We start from the raw sequence: 22629 nt of genomic DNA, 5'->3' as shown, positions 1-22629 counted from the left end.
TTGGGTTTAAAAAAAAAACAAAAAGAAAATCTATCCCCTTGCAGTTCCCTTTAGTACCATCAGGCTAAAAAATAGAAGAGATACTAATGTAAATCTCTGCCTCCTCAACCTCATCTCCCACTGGTGTTTACTGTAACTTAGTCTATATTTAAGCTTTCAAACAAGAGGCCTGACTCTACTCAGTGAAACGTCTGACACATTAATCCATGACAAATATTCATGCCCACAACAAAGACACCTCCCTTTGCTCTCTCGGTCCCTTCTCAGGCAACACCGAGGGTTTATGTCAACCCAAAGATTTTGGACTTACAGTAAAGGGAGTCTTCAGGGAGGCAGGCAGGACCTTACCCGCCCTTTGGAAGGGAGGGATGCAGTCTGGACTCCATGACCTGCAAATCTATGGATCCAGAGAACAGCACTGTACAACAACCCCTTTGCTTTACTTAGCTCACCAGGGACCGTCCTGCTTTCATTAGGTAATTCAGCCCAATGTGAAGTAAGTCATTACAGCCATTTAGAGCTCTTCTGCCAAGAAAGCATCATGCCTTTTGACAAGTTAACTCCATAGCACATTCCTGTTGCTTGTTATCAGGGTTTTACCAGTAGAGACTTCTGTTTTCTGTTAGTCTTAAGTCTTTGACCTTTTATGCACATATTTCTTCCTGTTTCATTAATACTCCTTATGGGTGGGATTTTCAAAAGTACTTCTCTGATTCTAAAGTGGAAGTCTCTTGTGCCTCCAAATTATAAAAACTTCTTTGGCTATATGAAGAATATCCTGTCCCTCCAAAATCAAAATTTATTATAAACATCACGCTGAAGCCTTCAATTACGTCTGAACTTCACCAAGATTCAGATGCATGTGGATTCAAAGCTTTCATTCAGCTCAGAGCACAAGCAGTTCAAAACTGTATTAAGGTTTCAAGTGTTTTCAGTCTTAGAATTTCAGCTGGGGTTCATTCAAACTGAACGTGGATTTATTATGTGGAGGAATGAGTTACTGCCACACGAAGAGTGCAGTATAACAGAGCATCCAATTCTTTCTTCCACAGTGAAAGCATATTAATACATAAACTCACAAAAGCAATAAATGAAAAGTCAATAAGCTTCCAGGGAAAGAGCAATATACCACAGCTGGGTTTTTTTTTAATTATTAGCTCCAGATTTTTAAAGAAAACAAAATGCTGGAAAAAGAACGATCTAACCTCTCTCCAGAACAAAACTCTTTAAAACCTTCAGACTCCCAAGACTGTAAAACAAAAAGTACGACCAAGATCACTGACAGAGAGGACTACGTTTGAAAAAGAGCTGCATACACAAAGCAGAGCCATGTTGCTCCTGCTGACTTTGTGGGGAGCAGCTTTATCTCCCCCACAGCCTTTTGAAAATGATCTGTCAGGAGTTAGCTGACATTGTTCAGGGACTGCCAAAAGACTGGTGCTGCTTTGTCAGAAATCAATAGGTGCAGAATCCATTACGGACTCAGGCAGTTAAAATGATTTAATGGTGATATCTGAAGGTTCAATTTTTTGCATTTGATTAAAACAAACCAATGCATGAGACTACTCACTCTTACCAAGTTTCAGATCAGTGAGATCTGCACTTTTCCTCTCCTGAATGGTTCCCTCTGGATTTATTTGCAGGATTTTGTTGAGAGTGAAAATCCAGTCATCCATATCCTGCTCATTTTCAGCTGCCAGCACAAAGTACGTGAGATCATTCATTTTTAACTCAAAGGCATGTTTCCTAAGCCTGTTATTCTGTTGGAACAAAAGGAAAAGAAAAAGAAACACTAGAACTAATTATACAAAGGTACTGAAAAAGGCATCCATAAGATGAACTTGTATATGGCCACTCCTTAAAAAAAACATTCAGACAAAATTCAGTGGCTTTAAAGAAAATCCAAGTAGTGCAATATTAACACAAATTTATGTCAATTTATTGTTGGGTCTTTGTGCATCTAAGATCTTCTATGGCCAAATATACGTCTTCTATTTAGCCATAGAAATCTAAGACTATAGATAGCAACACTTCAAACTACAGTAGGGAATACCTTCCAAGTGGAATAATGAAAGACGTCTGATGGCAAAGTACGGCATTGCTACATGACTCTCTGTTGCCTGGAGAGAACACCTCTAAAGTCCACATCTCCTACACCTTACTAGCACACCAGACACTCAAAAAGATACTAAGTAGTGTTAAGCCACATGAAAATTTGCTCAGTGGGAACAGGACTGAGTTCATCAAATTCAAACTAGCAAGCAAGCCAAGTCAGCACATGGTCAAAGACTATTCCATCCCTGACTGCTGAGGCTGGACCTGAATAGGTCAAAGCTAATTGTGAACAACTTATAAAATCTTCTGTTTTGAGATGTTACAGATGGTGCTAACAAGCTACATGAAAGGTTAACAATTTCTGAGCATCTAATGGAGTTAGAAACACTGTGGTTAGGATGAGAACATATCTACCTAATTTTGTTCTTTTTATACTTTTCTGAAAGAGCTTCTGGATGATAGGAGTCTAAACTTGGAATAGAGATTAACCAGTAAGTCTCTCCAGAAGATTGCAATAGGGCAAATTCCTCCCCATGAAAAGATTATAATGGGTACTTCCCACTGCTGCCTTTTGTGTCAGAAGGATTTTAAAAATGACTAAGGCGATTTCGACAATTCTTTGCAGGAAGCAAAAGGTGAGGTATAGTGCTGTTCAGTCATTGCAATGATATCCTTTTTCAAGCATAGAGTAAGAACCAATGCCCAGTATACTGGCAACAGCTTGAGTTTGAGATCTGTTTTTTATCACCAGATTTTACCTGCAGTAGAGTTAATTCATCAATTTCTGCCACAGGAATTAACAGGTGCTTAGTTACTGAAACAGCTCAATAAAATTAAACAAAGTGATGTGATCTAATATAATGTGCTTCATTCCTCAAATTTATCAAATTAGTGAGGCTTTTATCTCTTAGTCTTATGGGAGCAGTTGCATCAATTCTCTCTCCTCCTTGCTTAAATCTGAAAGAACACTGACGTGTCCTACCCCCTACTTCTTCATCAAACTTTTGCAACCACTGACTATGGACATCAGCGCCACCGTTTCATTTTCAATATTCCAGAAAATTGCCATTACTTTGTTGACACATCTAAGCTTGGAGTGATACTGACAAATGAAAAACAATTCATTCACTCCATAACTGGCCCTTTCACTCAATTTTATTTTTATTCATTAACAGCCTCAAATAAAATGACAATGGTATCCTGGAGTTCTACATACTGTAACTATTTCTCAGTACAGTCCTATATCAACAAGTTACTAAGAATAGCTTCTAAGCCAGATGGTGAGATGATAGTGATATTTTTATTTAAGAGGAAGAGAGGCAAAATCTGATACTGATTAGCAGACGAGGAGACAAAGAACCCAAGACACAGAGAATAAAGTTCCATGAACACTTTTTTTCCAGCAGCAGAGATGATTTAGAAGACTCCTACCCAATCTGTTGCTAATCACTTGCTCCAGTCCTTACACTACGTGTCATGACCCAGCTCAGGAATCAGTTAAGACTGAACAACTTCTTCTGGAGCTACTCGGGTCAGAGTCAGTCAAATCTTGGCTTTTCAAACTTATTTGGGATTGTGTGTGTGTATGTGTGTGCATGTGTGTTATTTTTTAGTTCTGCTACCGGAAATTCTCTTGGTAGGAAACAGTTTTCCTCTCAAGTACTTTATTGAGGTGAATGTTCTTTCAGGGATATAAATTTTAGTTCACCCAACATAGGGTAAGAACAGGGTTGGGTTTTGTAGCTATTGGTTCTCGGATGTCCAATATTTTTCTTGATCCTGAAATCACTCTAATCCTCCAGTCACTACATACATTCAAATTAATGTAAAACAAGGACTAAAATTTCACTGAAACCTGTTTTTACTGATACAACATGAGGGCTTGACCAAGAGCTAGAAGTTGAACAAAACTATGCCAAGAATCTTAGGTAATGACCATTCAAAACTTTTTAAAATAGATTATTTGTGTAGGTGGATTAAGTATATGAATTTATGCACAATCTATTAAGAAAAATGCTACGTTTCAATTTATCTTCAGAAAGTACAGAGAGCAATAAACTGAATGCATTTCTTGTCTACATTACGTACTTCCCCTTACAGACATGGCCAAGATCTTTAAATCAGGTACTGTAACACTATTAGACATTATCTAATAGAGCAATACATCTCGCATGCTGAATCTTAAGAACATTAGGGCAGGAAAACTTCAATATCCACTTTTCCATCTGCACTTCAGACTTCTGGCAAGCAGCTGAGATCTACAGCACAGTCTTTGTTTCAAATCCAAAGCCAACTATTTTCTTCCCGATCAGTTAACAGGGAAAAAAAACAAGTACCATTTCTCAGTTTGCTTCTCTATAAGCCCTTCCATATGGCGTGTGGACCTTGAGGTTGACTTGTAATCTTCAACACTTATTTTCAAGTTTAAAATTTCTTCCAGAAGGAAATACAAGACTCAAGAAAGAAACTATGGATGAGTTATAAATGAAACATCAGGCTCAGTCTAATGCCTGCAGGGTCATTCTTCCAAAATAACAGAATTGTTTTGGAAGTATTCTGTATTTTTTCTGGAGATGATTTCTCCAGGATGTTTACTACAATTGAGATATTCAACCTCTAACAAACAGGAGCCCAAAGTCATTCATAGAGAGTTAAATGATTTATAGTGGTATTAAAATTCATTAAATCAGAACTTTCACATCACAGTTTTCCTCTAAATCTTCAGTTTTACCCAACTCTTTCTCCATATTCTATGGTCTCCCTGTTTATGGCAACTCTAAGCCAGGTTTTGTTTTTCAGCCCTATGATTCCAAGTTCATCACAGACTTGGATAGCTGATGATACTCGCCCTGTTACCCACTTGGTTAAGACTCTCACTTCTTGCTAGTGAAGATAGCTCATAAATTTGTGCCTCCCATTCTAAATGTCAATCAAAGAACAAACACGAAAACTGGTGTCTGGGGGTAAGCAAGAGAACACACAGTTCAAACAGTCTTGGACAATCTGCAGGAACACTGTAGATTTAGAAGGCAGCTGTCAAAGTTCAGGAGGAGGATTTCAAAGGTTTCTTGAACTTTTTTGTCAGAGGTTAGTCAAAAAGACCAGAAATCTTGCAGTCAAGACATTTCTGCTGTCATGGAGTGTCATCAGAAACAACACAGCAGAACAGGCACCCTGTGGGATAGCATTGAATCTGTACCTAAAACCACACTACAGGGATGTTCAGAGCTTAACTAGAGCTCTGGCTGAGACCCATCTTAAAAGAAAGCACAGCCTGCCAGCAAGTAGGAGCAAGCAGTAATTTCTAAACAGGATTTCTGTATAAGAATCTCCTCTATGGCTTCCGTCACACTTCCAAGCTACCTCTTAGGGCCTTTCAAGCCAATGGACTGACACAGGCAAACATCATTGTCCTTCTCCATCCTGTCCTACAACTGTTTGAAAAAAGCCATTCCCTACAGAGCTGGGTACTTCCCTGGGTGCAGGAATGAGGTTCTGCAGGGGGCTGTCAGTAAATATTTGTTCCCAGACTGAATTACTGATTATTTTTCTTGCTCCAAAGGGCCTGCTTAGGGGTGAAGAAGAGACCTCCCAACTAACAAAAGCTTGTGCTTATTGGGGTCTTCCCTTGAATTACCTGAAAGGTTTCTTTCAAAGCAATCCTCAAATCAGTTATCAATCTTTACTGGTTAAGTAGTAAAGTATAGCTAAAAAAAAAAAAAAGAATTTCCTTATTTAGTGACACATGGGGCTGGATCAACCACAGTAACATACTATTCAAGATAACACCTATGTTTAGAACGGAAAAAAGAAAAAAAAAAAGAAAAAAGATAAATACATTAATAGAATTAGAGGACAGGCAGGGCAACACGGTGGGGAAAAAAGCTACGAACTCAATCTTACGGGGAACAAAAAAAAAAAAAAAAAAGGTGTGTCAGACATTTCTGCCTATTTATTTTTCCAAGCCACAATAAACAATAAGGCTCTGTCCTACCTGCTGCCATTAAGACTCTCTATCACCTCCAAAAGTGATGATCTTCAAGGAGGCTCAGGATACAGGATTAATTTACCACTTGCCCAACAGCTGATACTTTGTAACTTCAGACTCTTAACCCACAACAAGCAAGCATGCTCTTAGTAAGCATAAGGTAAAATCTGGCAGCTAAGAAAATAATTTCAGTGAAAAGAAACATGACATTTTTTCTCTTGTGTGCCATGGGCAATATGACCATATGCATGATCTGCTACCATAACTGAACTGTGTTTTTTGTAACCTGTCAGTCTGAGCACTTGTACCAATGTAAAGAGCAAAACTAATGGTGTTTTAATCTCATGAAACTGCTAATGAGACTGCTATTCCATCAACGCATGTGTTCTTCTACTTGCCTTTTTAAATTTCTCTGACACCCGAACAATACAATGAAATAAACAAAAACTTACCTGTACAACTCCTGTACAAGAATCCAAGAAAATACATCCCTTTGGCTCCTTTGATATTTTTTCATCTTTATAAAAATTCATAATATATGAATTATCTGACAACTGTGTCAGCTGGAAGTAGCGTTTTTTGAATGACTGAAGTGGGGGGAAAAAGAATAACAATTGTTTTACTGCAAATTATTTTCACTGATAAACCCTGATTCACAGGGTTTAAACAAAAGGCAACTCCTAACTGCACTTCAATCACAGTGTTTTGTGGACAACTGCAATATTACTCTACTATCTTTTAAAGCAATGTAATCAAACCTGAGATATAAACAGCTAAACAACAGTGGCAAACAAGTGTGCCTCTGTGGGGGGGGATAGAAATCCAAATGGAGTAAAGAAAGAATAATGCTGTCCCCTTACCCGAACAGTAATGCTATTGTTTACAGTGCTGTTGAAATTCCCTTTATAAAGCCATCCAGACTTGTAAACTCCTGCTGCTAATCCTCCTCCTCCTCCACCACCACCACCTTTTGAAGATGAGTGGGATGTTGTATCCTGTATGAAAGACGTGATTAATATTGCATAGACTTGCTTTTTGAATTCTAAGACGAATGTGTGAATATCTGCTTGACAACAAATCATCATCCGTTCTTTCCTTTTAAAATAAGATGTTATTAATATGCCTGCTGTGCACACGACATAAGAGAAAAAGCTGTTCCACTAACTTCAGAGTTATTTAAAATATGAAATATTTTATAGGAGATAATGAGCCTCCATTATTGTTTTTTATTTGATATTAAAGCAATAAATAACTCTTCCCCAGGGGAAAAAAAACCCACCAAAACCCAGAATACATACTTCATCCTTATCCACATCTTCATGATCAATTTCAAAGGAATGGGATGGCAGTTTCTCTGGTCTACATTCATTTCTGTAAGAGGAGGGAAAATTTTTTTTTTTTTTTTTTTCCTAATAAAATAATCATGTACCTGCTATTTCAGGGAGGCAACCATCCCGAGCTCCCATTGCATCTTCAGTACACCTATTGCTGTGATTCTATTACCTCCTTTAAAAATGACTACAGTTTCAAAATACAGCTTTTTTCTTAAGCCCCATATATCTTTTTTTTCCCAACACTATGAAGTTGCAACAGTTCTATACAATGAAATAACACTTGTTCTCTTCACTGCTCTTCTACCACAACAGGCAAAAAAACCCAAAGAATTCCCAAAGAGATATCCCATTTAAGGCTGTCAAATGAATGAGAATGAACTCTTTAATAGCTTTTTCTAAGCAAGAACAACACGAGAACATTCAGCTTCAAGCTTCTACACTTCTTCAATATTTCAAGATATTTTTTACTATTCAATATGATGAGCACAGACTTAAAGTAACTTTTAAAAATACACAGATGTCTTTTTTATGTGGTGCCATTTAAGATCTTCATATTGTGAACTTAAAACCAAAACTGAAAATGAAAAAGCAAAGCACTTAAGCACTTACTTAATTTTAAGCACAGAAGTAACTGTACTTAGGCCCAGAGTACTTAGCATGTTGCAGAATTAAACCTTAACTAACAGCCAAATATACGTGATAAAAATTCAAAGATATTTTTAAGTGGGGAAAAAATAAGATTTTTCTGTGGCCTAAGAAATACCAACATTGTTTTCAAATTCCAGAAGATTACAAATCTCGTTTTGTAAATCTTCAGTTACCATATGAAAACCTACAAAAGTTGTCATGCTAAAACCCATCATTTATCAGGAAGACTGACTTTTCCGGAATGTACTTTTATCTCCCCAGCCTGAGAAGGGGAACAGAGCAACAGCACACTCTACCATGCAAGGAAACAAATCCAAACAGAAGCTGAGAAACCACCCACTCCTAAGCTAGTTTCCTCTCTCAGCTTAGCGAGCTTTAGCCCACGCTAGCACATAACGTTAAATGTCACTACTTAAAAAAGAAAAAGTGGTAACTTTGACCCTTTTCATTTTCTATTCATTCATACACAAGTTACAGATTAGGAAGATGAGAGTAATGAGCAATATCTCTCTGCCCTTCACTTTCGCCATTTCAAAGTCAGCGTTCTCATGACGTGACTACCCCACCGCAACTGAAGACAGCATTTCAGCAGAGCCAGGAGAACCAAGTGCACACAGAACACAGGAGTGTTTTATTCTCTGTTTTAGTTTATTCCACTTTTGGTGTTTATTTAATGTAAGCAACTGATCAGTGTTTTGAATAAAAGGAACACGTGCAGTCTATTGACATCTTTGACATCTGTAAAAGCGTTAACATTCAGAATATTTGTGATATAAATCCATTGCAGGTTTTCCAATGCAACCAAGGGCAGCTGTTAAAAATTCTTATACAAACACACCCTACCACCCAGAAGAACCCCAAACCAAAAATCTCAAGCCCCATCCCACCTTTTCAAAAAACACCATTCAAGTCCTCACATTTGTAGACAAAAAAACCCTATTGGCTTATCCATTATTCAGAGCTAGAAATAAGCACAGTGCTCTTGGCGTGATGTGCAGGCAGACTCACTGGTGCTCTTTGGCTACACATGGACAGAGAACACCACTGCACACATTTGCTTGAGGATCTGTACCAGTAACAGGACAAGTTAGTCAGCTACTGAAAAAAACCCAAGACAAAACCCCAACCCTAATGCCCTTGATGCTGCTGGGGAGGGGAAGGAGTCAGAAATCTGCTGGATTAGTGGGTGCCAACCCCTCACCGTAGGACACAGCAACTCTGCCCCGCTCTGCGGCTCCACAGTCTGAGAGTGAGCCTGTCACATTAATCCACAGCCCTTCCACAAGCCTGGGTATCTGGTAAGTTTCTTAGAAAGAAGGAAATCCTTCTGTCCTCTCAGCAGAGCTATAAAAGAGATAGAAGGACAGACTACTACACCTTCAGGTGTCAGATCTCACTGACCACCCATGAAACACTCATCCACTCAGACCTCTGTGTCCGTCTCCACAGAAGAAGTTTTTCCCTTCCTTGGATGGGAATCCTTTTGGGCATCATTCTGGAGCAGGCAGATAAAGCGTGGTAAGGACATGATCCTGTTTGGTATATCCTCTTTTTCTCTGCCTGCTGCCTCTTCAGACCCATATGAAGATGCAGAATTCCAAGGGACCAGACCTGAAATAGCTACCAAATGTTCCACGTTTTCTATAAACGACAGCAAAAACTTTGCTAATGATTATTTCTGTTCTCAGACACACTGTCACCACAGCACACACTAAGCAACCCCTGTTCTTCCTCCACCCTTCCACTTGCTCAAGAAGCAAGAACACACCAGCACAAAGCATAAAAAATGGTGTAAAAAGAGGTAGTGAGAGCTCACAGACAGGAATTTAAGGGGTAGAAGGACCTGAGAAAAACCTCAAAGGGGGAACACACTCAAAGGAAAACTAAAGCAATTGCTAAACGTTTTGGTCATGTTGTGCACATGTCATTGAGCTCCTCTCCAGTGGCACAGCATTACTTCAGTGGAATTGCACCATGCACACACCAAGTCCTCACTGCTGCCCAGGTGGTCAGCATCACATTGCAGCTGCTTCCCAATCAGAAAGGGTCAGTATTCAGAGAGAATAACTTCGATATCCGATAAAAATCTGCTACACCATGCAGCCATTACTTGTCATGCTGTATGACTGTGTGAAACAGCATAGCATGGCCTCACGTACAAACAAGTATGAAGCCCTTCAGTGTTGCTGACAGCTGCTGAGTCACAATTTGTGTGTTTCTAAATGGGAAAGCCCACAGGAAGGTTCAGCACACCCTCAGTGAATGGAAGTACTCTAGCCACAGGTAGATCTGGCATTGTAAATGATGTTCCTTTCTCATGATGCAAAGCTAAACGCTTAACGCTCATCCAATCTTCCCCGATACAATAATGTATTAATAATTTCCTATTAATAATTTCCTATTGATATGGTTAATAATTTCCTATCAAGGAACTGATACAACAATATGCTCAGATTTCTGATAGTGCGACAGCAGTTTTGCACAAGTGAAACAAAAAACTGTGGAAGGTGAGCATCCAGAGCTATCAACAGTGAGATACAACACTAAGACAAGGACGTACCAAGCCACTTTATTTTTAATGAGGAGATTTAGTCTAAATCACTGAACTTCATAACATGCACGTACAAATCAAGGTCCATTGATGTTGGAGAGGCTGGAAATGGTATGATACGAGGTGGACTCCAAACCAGCTCTGTTTAAGGTACGTTAAGCTCAAAAGCCATGGCAACTTTCAGCAAAGAAAATACAGACACTCCTGCTATAACTTTGCTTCTGAAACATCAAACAGTGCTGCATCCAAACCATTCCTGAGTGCTATGTTCTGATACAAGACAAAACAAGATTTTGTTTTGTTATAATCCCCTATGCAAGGGGGAAAAAATGGAAGATGTGAGACACCATAACATCCCTGGAGCATGAACTCATGAAAGCAAATCATATTAAGCATCGTATTAAAATAACCTTCACAGAAGAGGATGTACGTAATCAGCTAAAATGCACTTTTGTGCAGCGTAATGCAACCACATCTGTCAAATGCATACTTCATAAGACTGAAGATGCTTAAGGTTAAATGGAAGACTGCTGTGCTGCAAACATTTTTCTTGAGCACTAAATGCATTAATTTTCTAAAACCATCAGTACACTGGGTACTTAAGAAAAGATATGTTTATAATCTCTGATTAACAAAACTGCTCTTAATGGTGTTTTGTACTCCCATATTCACTGTTCATAAAACTACCAACATACAAGAGCATCTAAAGGGACCACAAGAATCAATTTATCGATTCCTGCAACAACACATTTCCTTAGTACTAGTTTCCATCCAACCCAAGCCTGAAGCACCCATCCCTGTGTTATGGGCATGTAACAACCTTTTTCATCCAGTATCATGATTTTAATGCCTCGAATTCCAGGAAAGGAGGTGGTAACAGCTCATTTGGGCATTCAGTGATTTCATTAACTGCTCCCTAAACCAGTCCTCAAGGCACAGGGTACAAACCTGCCAGAAACAGGAGTATGGGTAGAAACTCATGCATGAAGGAATGAGCACCAAATGCTTATTTTCTTTCCACTCAAGTCAAGGAACTTGTTCCTTCTCCTCCCAGCACCTTTACACTGATTTAAACGTACTGCCTCCAAGCACAGAAGGGATGCCCACTTACCCAGACACCTCCAGCACGTGCTGTACACATTGCACCCAGTTATTCTGTACGGTGCAGCTATAAAGACTAAGTGAAATCCTACTCCTCTGTTACACAGGGTAACTAAAAGGAGAATTAATCCCAGTTAAAGGTGAGTGACATTTATGTATTATTAAGGAAAACGGAAAGCCAGCTTCCCTGTATCAACTGTACTTTGAATACACAAATACGCTTCTAAGGATTTGAATCAGCACTACTAGAGTTTGTTGACACTAATGAATTCTGCAGAGTCTTGAACTTTTGCTAAAGGACCTTTTCTTCTCCTTTTTAAAAATGCAAGGCACTATAAATACAGTAAAACAAGCAGAGCATATGAGACAGAGGAAAGTACAAATATGGACAAAGCTCAGCAAAATGACACAAACCTAAAAGGAAAGAAATAAAAAAGAAGAAGAACTTATGCTAGATCTTACTGTGGTAAGTGTCGAAAGTCTTCTGAATACTGTTCATATTTGTAGTTCACAACATGCCACTGGGAACTGTAGTATTTACAAGCCTAAAAAGAAAAACCACAAACAACAATAGAATTACTACAACCGTTTAGACTCAAGAAAGCTAGAGAACTAAGAAAGATCAGAGGGAGTCCTTTGTGCTAGAGAACATATTCTTCTCTTTTATAGCTGTGTATACAGTTCTTAAAAGGAAAGTCAGTCATATGTTTCCACATTGTGAAGCACAATTTCCCTTTTAAATCAAATGCACAGAATCATACAAGATGGAGGAAGAGGCTGATAGCAATTTAACATGCTTTACCGATTCTCATCCACTCTGTAGGAAGCATCATTAGTTATATCACTATTGCCTCAAAAGACACTACCTAGTTTGTTTAGGCCTGCCTTTCTCCACGGACATTCATTACACATTTTTTGTTTGCATCTTGTTTCATTACCTAAGCCTTCCATTGTAAATACATTTTCCCTACTCCTTTTATTCCCTCTTGTTGCAGCACAAGCCCCCTACTTCTTGTTCTGCCCTTGAGGATTGACCTTTAACCTCTTAAAACAACACCCAGGAATGTATTAATAGGACCATAATTTCTCACCAGAGTCTCATTTTCCCTTTCACACTGAATTTGCTCAGTCACCTCATCATCTCCTTGTAGATTTTATTTTCTAAAAAACTTCCTGCTGGTTTTGCATTCATCTTTTGAAATTGATCTTAATATATCAATCTCCCTTAAATAAGGGAACCAGACCTGAACAAAGGCTATAATGAAGGGCTTTGCTGTGCTGTCAAATAGACCAGAATAACTCTGCAGTTTACTTAATATAGAACTTTTATCAAAGCAATCAAACACAACATGATATTTTTAAAGGCAACAAGATGCACGAAATATTTGTTGATAAGGTCCACATTTACGACAAAATGACACAATGTCAGAATTTCCAGTGATTCTTTCTATAGTGACAAATGCAAACTGATACTTGTGCAGTATGCCAAAGATTTGCCCCAGTATTGTATTGCTTTCTGCCCACACTCTACCTGAACATTTGCACCAGCCCATGTGAGATGGACAGGAAGAAAGAGAGAGATCAAGCCTAAAACCTAATAGCAGAAGCTGCTGTCCAAGACCATAGGGAAAAGGTGGAACATCTGGAAGGAAAATGGTGGAGATCTACAGCAGAGAAAGAAGCAGCAACATCTAAAGGAATCTGAGGTGGGAACAAACAGTCTCACAGAAAGGCATAGGAAGGATGAGACTCCAGGAGACAAAGCGGATAAAATAAAGGATAGATCAAAGGTATTAAATACCAAAAGCTACACAGAGAAAGTGGAAGAAAAGGCAACAAAGGGACACGATAAATTGCTCCTCAGACTGGGATTATTCCCTCTCTTCCTTGCCAGCATCTTCTGAAGCTTGCATGGGAGTCCTTGGTTGCACAGCGGTCTGTGCCTCGGAGGGACAGAGAGGGGATTATCAGGCTGCTGGAGAAAAAACTGAGATGGGCTGAAAACTTAAAGGTGGAGCTTTCTAAACTATTCAGCACTGGCCTAACAAATCTCCTTTTTAAATCTTGTGTAAAACATGCAGAATATGTAGCCACAAATTAATTTAGGAAGTCATCCTGTGTGTGGTCACAGTCTTCTGTGACTGCTTCATTTGGTTTAGAGTATGGAAAAGGCGGCAAGGAAGTGGATGCATGTTTATGGGCAGTTCTCTTCTACCCTGACACTGAACAGAGCAGTTCAGCACAACCACAGGCAGTCTGCAGTAAACACATTCCATGTGGATCTAGTGTCTACCTTCTGGTCTGACATACACCCTCGTTATCTTACAGGATGCAGAATAAAGTATGACCATTAGATAATACAAAATAATCACATATTCTCTGAGAATGAACATCATACTATAGCATTATAACTGACCTAACTCTGCACCTTGCAGGGTCAGGACCAAAGCCTACCCCTGGCAGCTATGTTCCCACACCAATACAACATCGTTTGCACTTTGCCTTTGAAGAGAAAAAAACAAAAAACAACTAAAAAACAACCTTCCTGTTTTGTCAATCTTCATAAAATGACTTGGTCACTCTTGTATTTGTGTGATCTAAGTTTTAGTTAAAATGATTTGATAGTCACCTGGGCTATAAGAATACTCTTACAAGAGCAACATATACTCTGTTCTACATGAGCCAATGAAAAACTCATTCACTGAACATTGCGAGGATGAGCACAGACCCTCCAATTCACACTCCACTTGCTTTCTACTTGGCAAACGTAAACCAACTGAACCTTCTACAGAAAGGACCACATTTTCCCTGTGGTACTTTCATTACTAAGTATTCTACTTAATAGCTACAATTAAAGCCCACAGAGAATTCTCAATGCAGGCTTTTATTGCAAACATTATAGGCTGATGTGTACAAAAAACCAGTTGTGAATAACATATAGAGCAGGCCACAGTATTTTAGCGTTTAACTATAAAGGTTTATTGTGCTCCTCCAAGAAAAAGCTAATCAAAATGAAAATCGAAGAGGACAAGCAGCACATTCAAGTATCATTCAGTAAATTCACAAAAGGCAAGCCAATTCAGTGCAACAGCTGATGCTGTTCTTGAACTGGCTTGTTGCGATTATCCATTGGAAACCAGATCTAGTTTGGGGGGGGGTGGGGGGGGGGAGTGGGGGCAGAAGTTACAGCATTTTCTCCTCAGAATATCCCAACTAAGTATCAAATACTTCTGCTGACTGTACTGACTTTTAATGATTTTATTTCTTTTTCAATTGGAAATTATTATTGGAAATTGAATTTTAGCAATGATGAAAAATACCTGTGAACCTGATTTGAGGAGCAAGAAAAACCTTTCTGGAGGCAGAGCTTTCATCAAGAGGCCAGAGCTGGATCCTACTGTTCCTGGCAAAGAGTAGAGGCACCAGTGCAGGGCTGTGGAGCTCAAGTGGACTGTGGGGGAGGAAAAATATAGACGGAGAAATGGAAGCTTTGGGACGTGGGAGGGTTGGCACATGTTTGCATGAACTTTCCTACTGCATTGTTGACCAGGCAGGCTGCACAGCCCATTCCCAAGGGCCTGATCAAATTCAGGTCATTTCTTTTCTTTTTTCGTGTTGCCCAGCTGGCCTAATTTTTCTTTAGGGAGACAGACAATCCTGCAAGCTTTCTCCACCTGTAACTTCTTAGCTCTAGTTCTGGTGATGACAGCATGATGGCTACCACAGTGAAAGAGGCACTTAAAGATTTACCCTGCAATGCAAACGAGCCTTTTGGAGACAAAAAAAGAAAAGAGAATGGGAAGTGAGAGAAACACAAATGAAGGAAATACCTTGAAACATATGAAAGCAACTCCCCTGCTTATATTCTCTCTAAGGTAGTGCTAGGTATGTGGTCTTTAGAAATAGAGATGCACATATGATAAAAGTAATTTGTGAAACAACTGGGCTTCTTACAGGGAAACTGCATGCACAGAGCAATCCTGCCGCCTTACTCACCCTTGAAGAGCAGCTATTTCTGAGGTGGAAAGCAGGAGACGTTGAACAGGGAAGGGCAAGACCATGCAAGAGCTTGGAAACAGAAAGCAAAGACCTTCCAGAGCTGGCTGTGGCCAGAGTGCTAAAGGGGAAGCTGCTGAGATGGCTGTGCTCTGCCCCGTGACCGGGGACATGCATGGCACTGCTCACAAAGCCTTCCCAACCGCATCTCCCTCCTGTGACCTCTGCTGCAACAACCAAAGGCAGCTTGCCCAGATTTGGGAAGGTGGAAGGTGGTGTGATCTCCCTAGCTTGCAATTCAGCCCTTCACCCCAGGCCTATCCCTGCTCCCTTAGGACCGCAACAAGCACGGCAGCATCACGACTGGCTGCTAGCAGCCTGGACCTTTACTTTGGGGCTCTCGAAGCTGTTTCCAAATTAACACAGTTCACACATACCATAAAGACCAGTGACACAGCAGCGTAACAAACCAAAACATTACAACACACTATTATTTTAAAGTAGAAAACACTTTTTAAAAGTATTTACCTCTTGTGCTATCAAAAATCCCACTGTCTTTTAATAACGTATGTCATTGTCCTGACACTACAGCTCTTCAAGGTACTGAAAGCACTTAGAGTTTGAAGCTGGGGAAATCTACACTGTGATGAGCAATAATAAAACTTTCTTTGTGACATTTATCAACAGAGTTCCCATTTTAATTTGACTTTGAAATATGCAAGAGCAACGCAGATTAGCCTGTAAATAAAAAAGCCTCAGAAATCAACTGCATGGACACACAACTGCTTTCAGTAGTTACACAGAAGGCTGTGGCTCTTTTAACTTTATGATTAATAAAACTCATGTTTAATAATTTCTTAGAGATCCTGTAGACACAACCTGCAAAATCTCAAATAAAAAAATCCCCCAGATGAATTGTGAGGACTCTAAAAACTTACAAATGACAACTCCAACTTCTGTATCTAGAAAATCTACACAGGCAAGTTAAGAGGCAGGCACGTGAATACTACACTATAGCAGACAAAATGAACTACATTGTCCATCAAATGAAATTTCAATATTCTTACAGCGTTATTTCATTTTGATGTAGTGCTTTTTAGCCAGCATGGTCCCTACTGCTCTAAGGATGAAGAGTGAGGACTGCAATTACACCCACAAATGAAAAGGAACCAGCACTGGGGTGCAGGAAAGCTCAGTCTCACCAGTTCTCCTCAGCAAGCTCGTTTCTTCATTGCCCTCATCTTTAAGAGTCAATTCCATAAGTTAAACCACCACAAGTTAGCATACTCAGTTCTGGGTTCACCTCAGACCCCCTTACTCGATTGCACTGGCACATTCCAGATGTCGCACACAGGACACGATCAGGTCACACACGTCATTAATAACTGGCCTCTGCTCCCAGGCTTTTTCCAACAGGTTGCCAAGATGACGACTGCCTAGAAGTCTGTGATTTGAAAGAAGCAACTGGCTTTACAATGACTTTTAAAGCTACAAGCGCACTCAAACACAGCTCAAGAGTGCCAGCAGATTTCTGAAGGAGACAGGCCTCACTGGAACCTACGCAAGTTGGCCCTTTGATAATACTAGCAAGCCCCATATTGGCCCGTCTGCATGACAGCAGGGAATCTACCTCAGTGACCAGTAAGAAGTGCACAGCAGAACAGTGGTGGCAACAGGATTTTAAGATCGCAGTCATGGCACTTGTGAGCTGATCCAAGGCCCAGCAAGTCACCAAGCAAGTCACCAAAGGAGCCCTTCCTGTAGCAGCCACTGCCACTGAATCAGATGCCTGAAGCAAAAGGGACAGGTCATGAGGTACCTGGTCTACCTGGGAGGGAGGGGTGAGACAGCTTCTCAAAGGCCCCCCTGGGCTTATTTTCCACTATCACACTGCATAACCTAGGGAAGCTTCTGCAGCAAGCTGCTCCGTCCTCCTCCTGGCCCTGCATGGCTCCCAGCACACCTCTCCTCATCCATGGGGCCAGACCCCTGCAATCACGCTTCCCAAAAACATATCCAAGTAGCACCTATCATTTTTGGAGGGATAATCTATCTTAAACTCATTTAAGAAAGGACATCTGACAGCTAATATTTATTTATTTTCTAGATTTTTTTTCATATATACCTACAATTTCACTCATATAGACACACACACACAAATAGTACGTATGTGTGTGTGTATGCATGCATGCTTTCTGAAAATACTGACTTGATGCAAACCAATACAGGATTAGATATGTTGAAACTAGATAGTTTAAGTTCCTCAAACTAAATATAACTTTGAATTGCAAAATGCACTATCCCCTTATATTTCCAAATGAAATGTGGGAAGAATCCCAAGGAATGCCATTTGATCTGGTCAGGAATACAGGGTTGGGAAAGGTGATATTAGGAATGTTTTCACTGTCTAAAAGGAAGAATTTTGTTTCTTGTGGAGTGAATGTTTCTATTTGCCAAAATTACGGACCACGAGGACAATGCCGACTGGCACAAATACGTGCAGCAGACTCTGTGAGGAGTGAGAAAATTCAGAATTTGGGAAGAAACAGCATGGTACAGTACAGAATTCAAGGAAGTCAGGAATACTTAGAAAAAATAAACACTGAAGACAATTTTGTTCTGGCTTTAAAAGTTTCTGGAAACTTTTCTTTTCTTAGAACCTAATTTAGCTACTCAAGCTCCTCCTGCCTAAGAAAAGTTAAGGTGGAAAAATCCACAAGGAAAATATCCCAAGATGACTACAGGTATAGGAATGATCAATTCACAAAGTATTACCTTTAGAATATACCTAATAATTATGTATAAATTAATAAAGGGACTCAGATAATAATCAGGCATAAAATGTAAAATATTTATTCTCTTTGTGCCCTACAGAAAATTTAGTCATCAAAGGACTATTTATTTATTCAAGTCACCTTAATTTTATTTTTTTTAATTTTCATTTTACAGTTTCAGCAGAAAGAAGGTTAGACATCTTATTTAAAGTAAACTCTTCAGCCTCACCCATTACCATAACATCTGAACATTACCAACAGTGAAAGGTTTTGGTTACTGAGGAATCTAAAAGCAGTATTAAGAGAACTGGATTAGACAACTAGAGGCACAAACCTTCCACTACAGGTGGACAGCATCAAATGCTATGCATACTGAAAGTTGTTCCTCAGCAACATCAGCCTCCTCTTTCTTCATCTGGCTTGTGAGCTCTTTTGCATCCATAAACCGATATTGCACAGGCAATCAAGTCATCCTGGCGTGCCTGTAAGTACTGTTTACGACCACTTGAGCAAAGGGAATCTGATCAAATCCCCAAGCTGTCATATGCATGGATTTTGGCAAGGGCTGGGGAAAAAAACCTGATCCTTGAAGGACTCTGGCAATGAGAGAGCTAGAGGTGGAAGTAAAGCCTTCCTACTGTCACCAGTAGGAAGCAAATGCCCAGGAAGAGACACATAGGGTTTTAAGGCATTATCACAAACTTCTGACAGCCCTTTTAAATGACCTAGCAGTACCTTACAGACAAGGCTATCTGAACACCACCAAATGTCCAGAAGGATGAGACAGAAGGTCATGGATCTGAGCACTTGAAATAGTTTCAGTACCATGTCCTCACAATGCACCATATGAACAAAATTAGCTTCACCTTCAACAGCATCCTTCATTTGTGGTTAACTGACTTGCTCCATGTCTTTGTGTCACAACTTGCTAAACTACTGAGATAGCGTAATATACATTAATGGTCGGAGATAGCTGTTACCACATGGGGAACACCAAAACAGCTTCAGCGACATGAAGCTGTTCATTGCCTTTGTATAGCTTCCCCAACAGTCCGATCACAAATTAGATACTTGATCTTGGGTTGTAACAAGTCCAGCTGACCAACAGATAGTCAAGTACGTACAAGATGGATGCTTTCACTGTTCACGTTATCATAGTATATTTGAAGAAAGATGAGACTCCTTCACTGAGTAAAGTGTTGGCTTTTTCAAAGCTCCAAAAAAATAAGGGAAGGTCATGAACTCCACTCCTGCACATCTATCCAGAAGTGCTGAGCACCAGCCTGGAACACAACAGACTGCTGCTGGGTCAGTACAGATGTGTGCAATTGCTGCAGTGGACTACAATCACGGAACTTCACAGCACCCCATGCTCAGTTTTACTTAATGTTGGACTAGAAACCATCCTCTTCTTGGAGCTTAATTTCTTTTATATATAGCTTCTGGCTTTGTGGCAAAATGGAACACATGCATTACTACTTTAAAAGAGGGTCTTATCCTGCTACGATTCCATGAACAGCCTTAGTTCTGTAGTACTGTTTTTTTCCACTGCTTTGCTACTCTCTCCCCCTCTCCTTGGCTCACTGGTATTGCAGTGAAAGCTAATAGATGTGCCTAATATGTATTTTACCAGGTTGTCATTAGTATCCTCTTGGAGTACTCGGCCATAATGATTCCCAGACATCGTGTGCTATGTTCCATTTTTAGAGCCATCACTTTCCCTGTAAAGCCATGAGCACAATGCTGGCCTTGCAACTTGTGGGACCTTAAAATAAAAAGCAGACCCCAAAGTGCTGAAAGGGCAGCGAGGTTTCTGGGAAGGTAGATAACTCCACAAGCTATGTTATCTCTTAACCGTACTGTCAGATAGAGAAAGATCGCAAGGTTCAAGCAATTTGAGCTGGCACTAAGTTGTTATTGCTCTTTCTAGACCTGCGGGAGAGAAACAGGGCCAGCCTGTAAAATGCCTCATTGCATACAGTTCAACAGCTGCAGTTCTGCCTAATCTTGGATTTTATTTTTTCTAATCCCTGTGTTTATCTGCAACTGACTTTTCCCCCACAAATTATCTTGCAGTTACAGTACATATGAAATAGCCCATACTCATTCAAAGCAGGAAGCCAGGTGTGAAAAATCCCAATCTGTGAAAAAAAGGCAGAGCATACACACATTACGGGCTAATTTTAAGTGCTTGGATTTAAATCCCTTATAGAAGCTGGCTGAAAATTTGGTTTCATAAATCTGTTTTGTTAATGCAAATGATGAGCTATACTTTACATCTCTAGTGAAAGATGGGAAGGTTCAGGGAGCCATCAAAAGTAAATTCCTTTGAACAGTGCACCCAGCACCTCCAACGTCCTTCAAAATGATAAAACCAGTGACAACCTGAAATATCCCTGAGGGAGGTAGCAGGAAGAGCAACCTCCTACAATCTGAGATCAGGTATGGAAACAACACAACTATAGTTTTTTTTTAAAGGTAGAACAATTAATCACTCCTGGTGGGGCTCTAACTGCCATGGAAGAACTTTGCTTGACTTTCTGCTATGAATGTAGAGAAGACTTTAAATACTGACAATAAATACAAACCCCTACACATCCTTTGCAGGGCAACTACCCCTCAGATAGATGTAATATATACCTCCAAATCAGATACATACCTCGCAATAACTCTAACAGTCTAAAACAGTGTCAAATAGTTATCTTTTTTTGAAAGATATCAATATTTTCAAATGCAAAGTGCATTTAGATCACCAATGATTAGCACTCATGTAAACATACCAACATCAATATCAGTGGACCAGTAGCGACAGGGAATGCAGCTGGAACACAGCAGAATGAGAAGCTGATACAGTGCATTTGCAATTTTTCTTGATACAAATATCTCAGAATAGGCACCTGCAGATATGCTGTTAACCCTCCCCCTCCTTCTGGCCTCCAAAATTCAAACCTGATTCAAATCATCTGAACAATACTAAAAGAAAAAAAATGTTCATTATAATCATAGCAAGCCTCCCCCAAACCCTTGTTTTTATTTAAAATTAAAGGGCACACACACTAGATATTTACCTCTTTAACAAATAAATTTTCTGCTTTTTGTTCTGCATCTTCAGGTACAGAAGGATACAGCGTCCGGATTTCCAGTGAAATTGTGTCTGTCTGACAATAAACAAAAAAAAAAGAAAATTAGAGTGACAGAACAGCAGTTTTGTCTCATGAAGAGGTTAAGAATCTTATTATTACAGCTTGCATTTTTCAATTTGTCATGCAGCCAATACACATGTACACCAACAACTACAACCCAGCTCCTGCCCACACACGCTATTCAATACTATCAGCTAAAGCATTAATTACAAGCAAGAGCAGTGTTTGAACAGATTTCTGGGAACAACGTTGTTCCAAGTAAACTTGCTTTAGTCTCTGAGGTTTCGGACAAAAAAAGTCATCAAATCTTCCTTACATCCTCTCCCAGAAAGACACGCCAAATCCAACAGTGTTACTTGCTTCCTCCACTTCCCTTCTGCACCTCATGCCTTTTCAGCAAGGAATATGGAAACAGAACTAGGAGCTTTGACTCTTTCGGAAGGAGAAGAGAGGAGCACAGAGTCCTCCCAATAAGTTGCAAAAGGACTGCCACAGGAGAGCTCGATGGTCGGAGAGTGACTGGAACCAGGCAACAGCTTCTCCGTGGGCCACTTCCATCCATGGGTGCAGACAGCAGAGCAGGATTGACGTGGGATTCCTGATGCTTCCTGCAACCTCCTTTCAGACTCAACAGAAGATGCAGAAATTAAGACATTTTTTTGAAAGCAGCTCCTGACTGAGCTGGCTCGTCAGGCCCCACAGCAGGAAACCACACAGAGAAGTGGACCTCCAGAGGGTCTCCACAAGGAGCCAAGCTCCCCTCAGTTCCCACCAGGCCAAGAAGAGGCCAGGGCCACCAGCAGTGCTCCTCTGTGTGACCCAGGGCCCCCATGCTGAGGTCAGGCAAGGCAGCCACTTTGCAAAAGTCACGCAAGATGAAGCTTTAGGGTATTTTGAATTAATTCACAGATCTGGCCCACTCATTTTCTCTGCCATGAGAGGGGAAAACAAACAAAACCAAACCCCAGCAGACCAGACTATGCTGCTCTCAGTTACAATGGAGTAACTCCACCAAGACGAATTTGATCTCCCAAGCTCA

At 40.1% G+C, this 22629-nt stretch overlaps 1 protein-coding gene across 2 annotated transcripts in view; it reads right to left on the bottom strand.

Moving 5' to 3' along the window:
- The window catches only part of DOCK10 (dedicator of cytokinesis 10), a 163806-nt gene that overhangs the window by 71041 nt on the left and 70136 nt on the right, over positions 1–22629 (bottom strand). For both annotated transcript variants that reach the window (XM_068407080.1, XM_068407079.1), the window contains exons 3-8: positions 21516–21605; positions 12140–12222; positions 7342–7414; positions 6904–7038; positions 6496–6630; positions 1577–1760 (exon numbers count right to left, since the gene is read on the bottom strand). In XM_068407080.1, coding sequence (XP_068263181.1) covers positions 1577–1760; positions 6496–6630; positions 6904–7038; positions 7342–7414; positions 12140–12222; positions 21516–21605 — 700 coding nt within the window. The remainder of the gene's footprint in view (positions 1–1576; positions 1761–6495; positions 6631–6903; positions 7039–7341; positions 7415–12139; positions 12223–21515; positions 21606–22629) is intronic.

This window comes from Nyctibius grandis, chromosome 8, assembly GCF_013368605.1.
Source record: "Nyctibius grandis isolate bNycGra1 chromosome 8, bNycGra1.pri, whole genome shotgun sequence".
Lineage (NCBI taxonomy): Eukaryota > Metazoa > Chordata > Aves > Nyctibiiformes > Nyctibiidae > Nyctibius > Nyctibius grandis.
The sequence above is the reverse complement of the archived record's forward strand: the minus strand, read 5'-3'. Positions and strand labels throughout refer to the sequence as shown.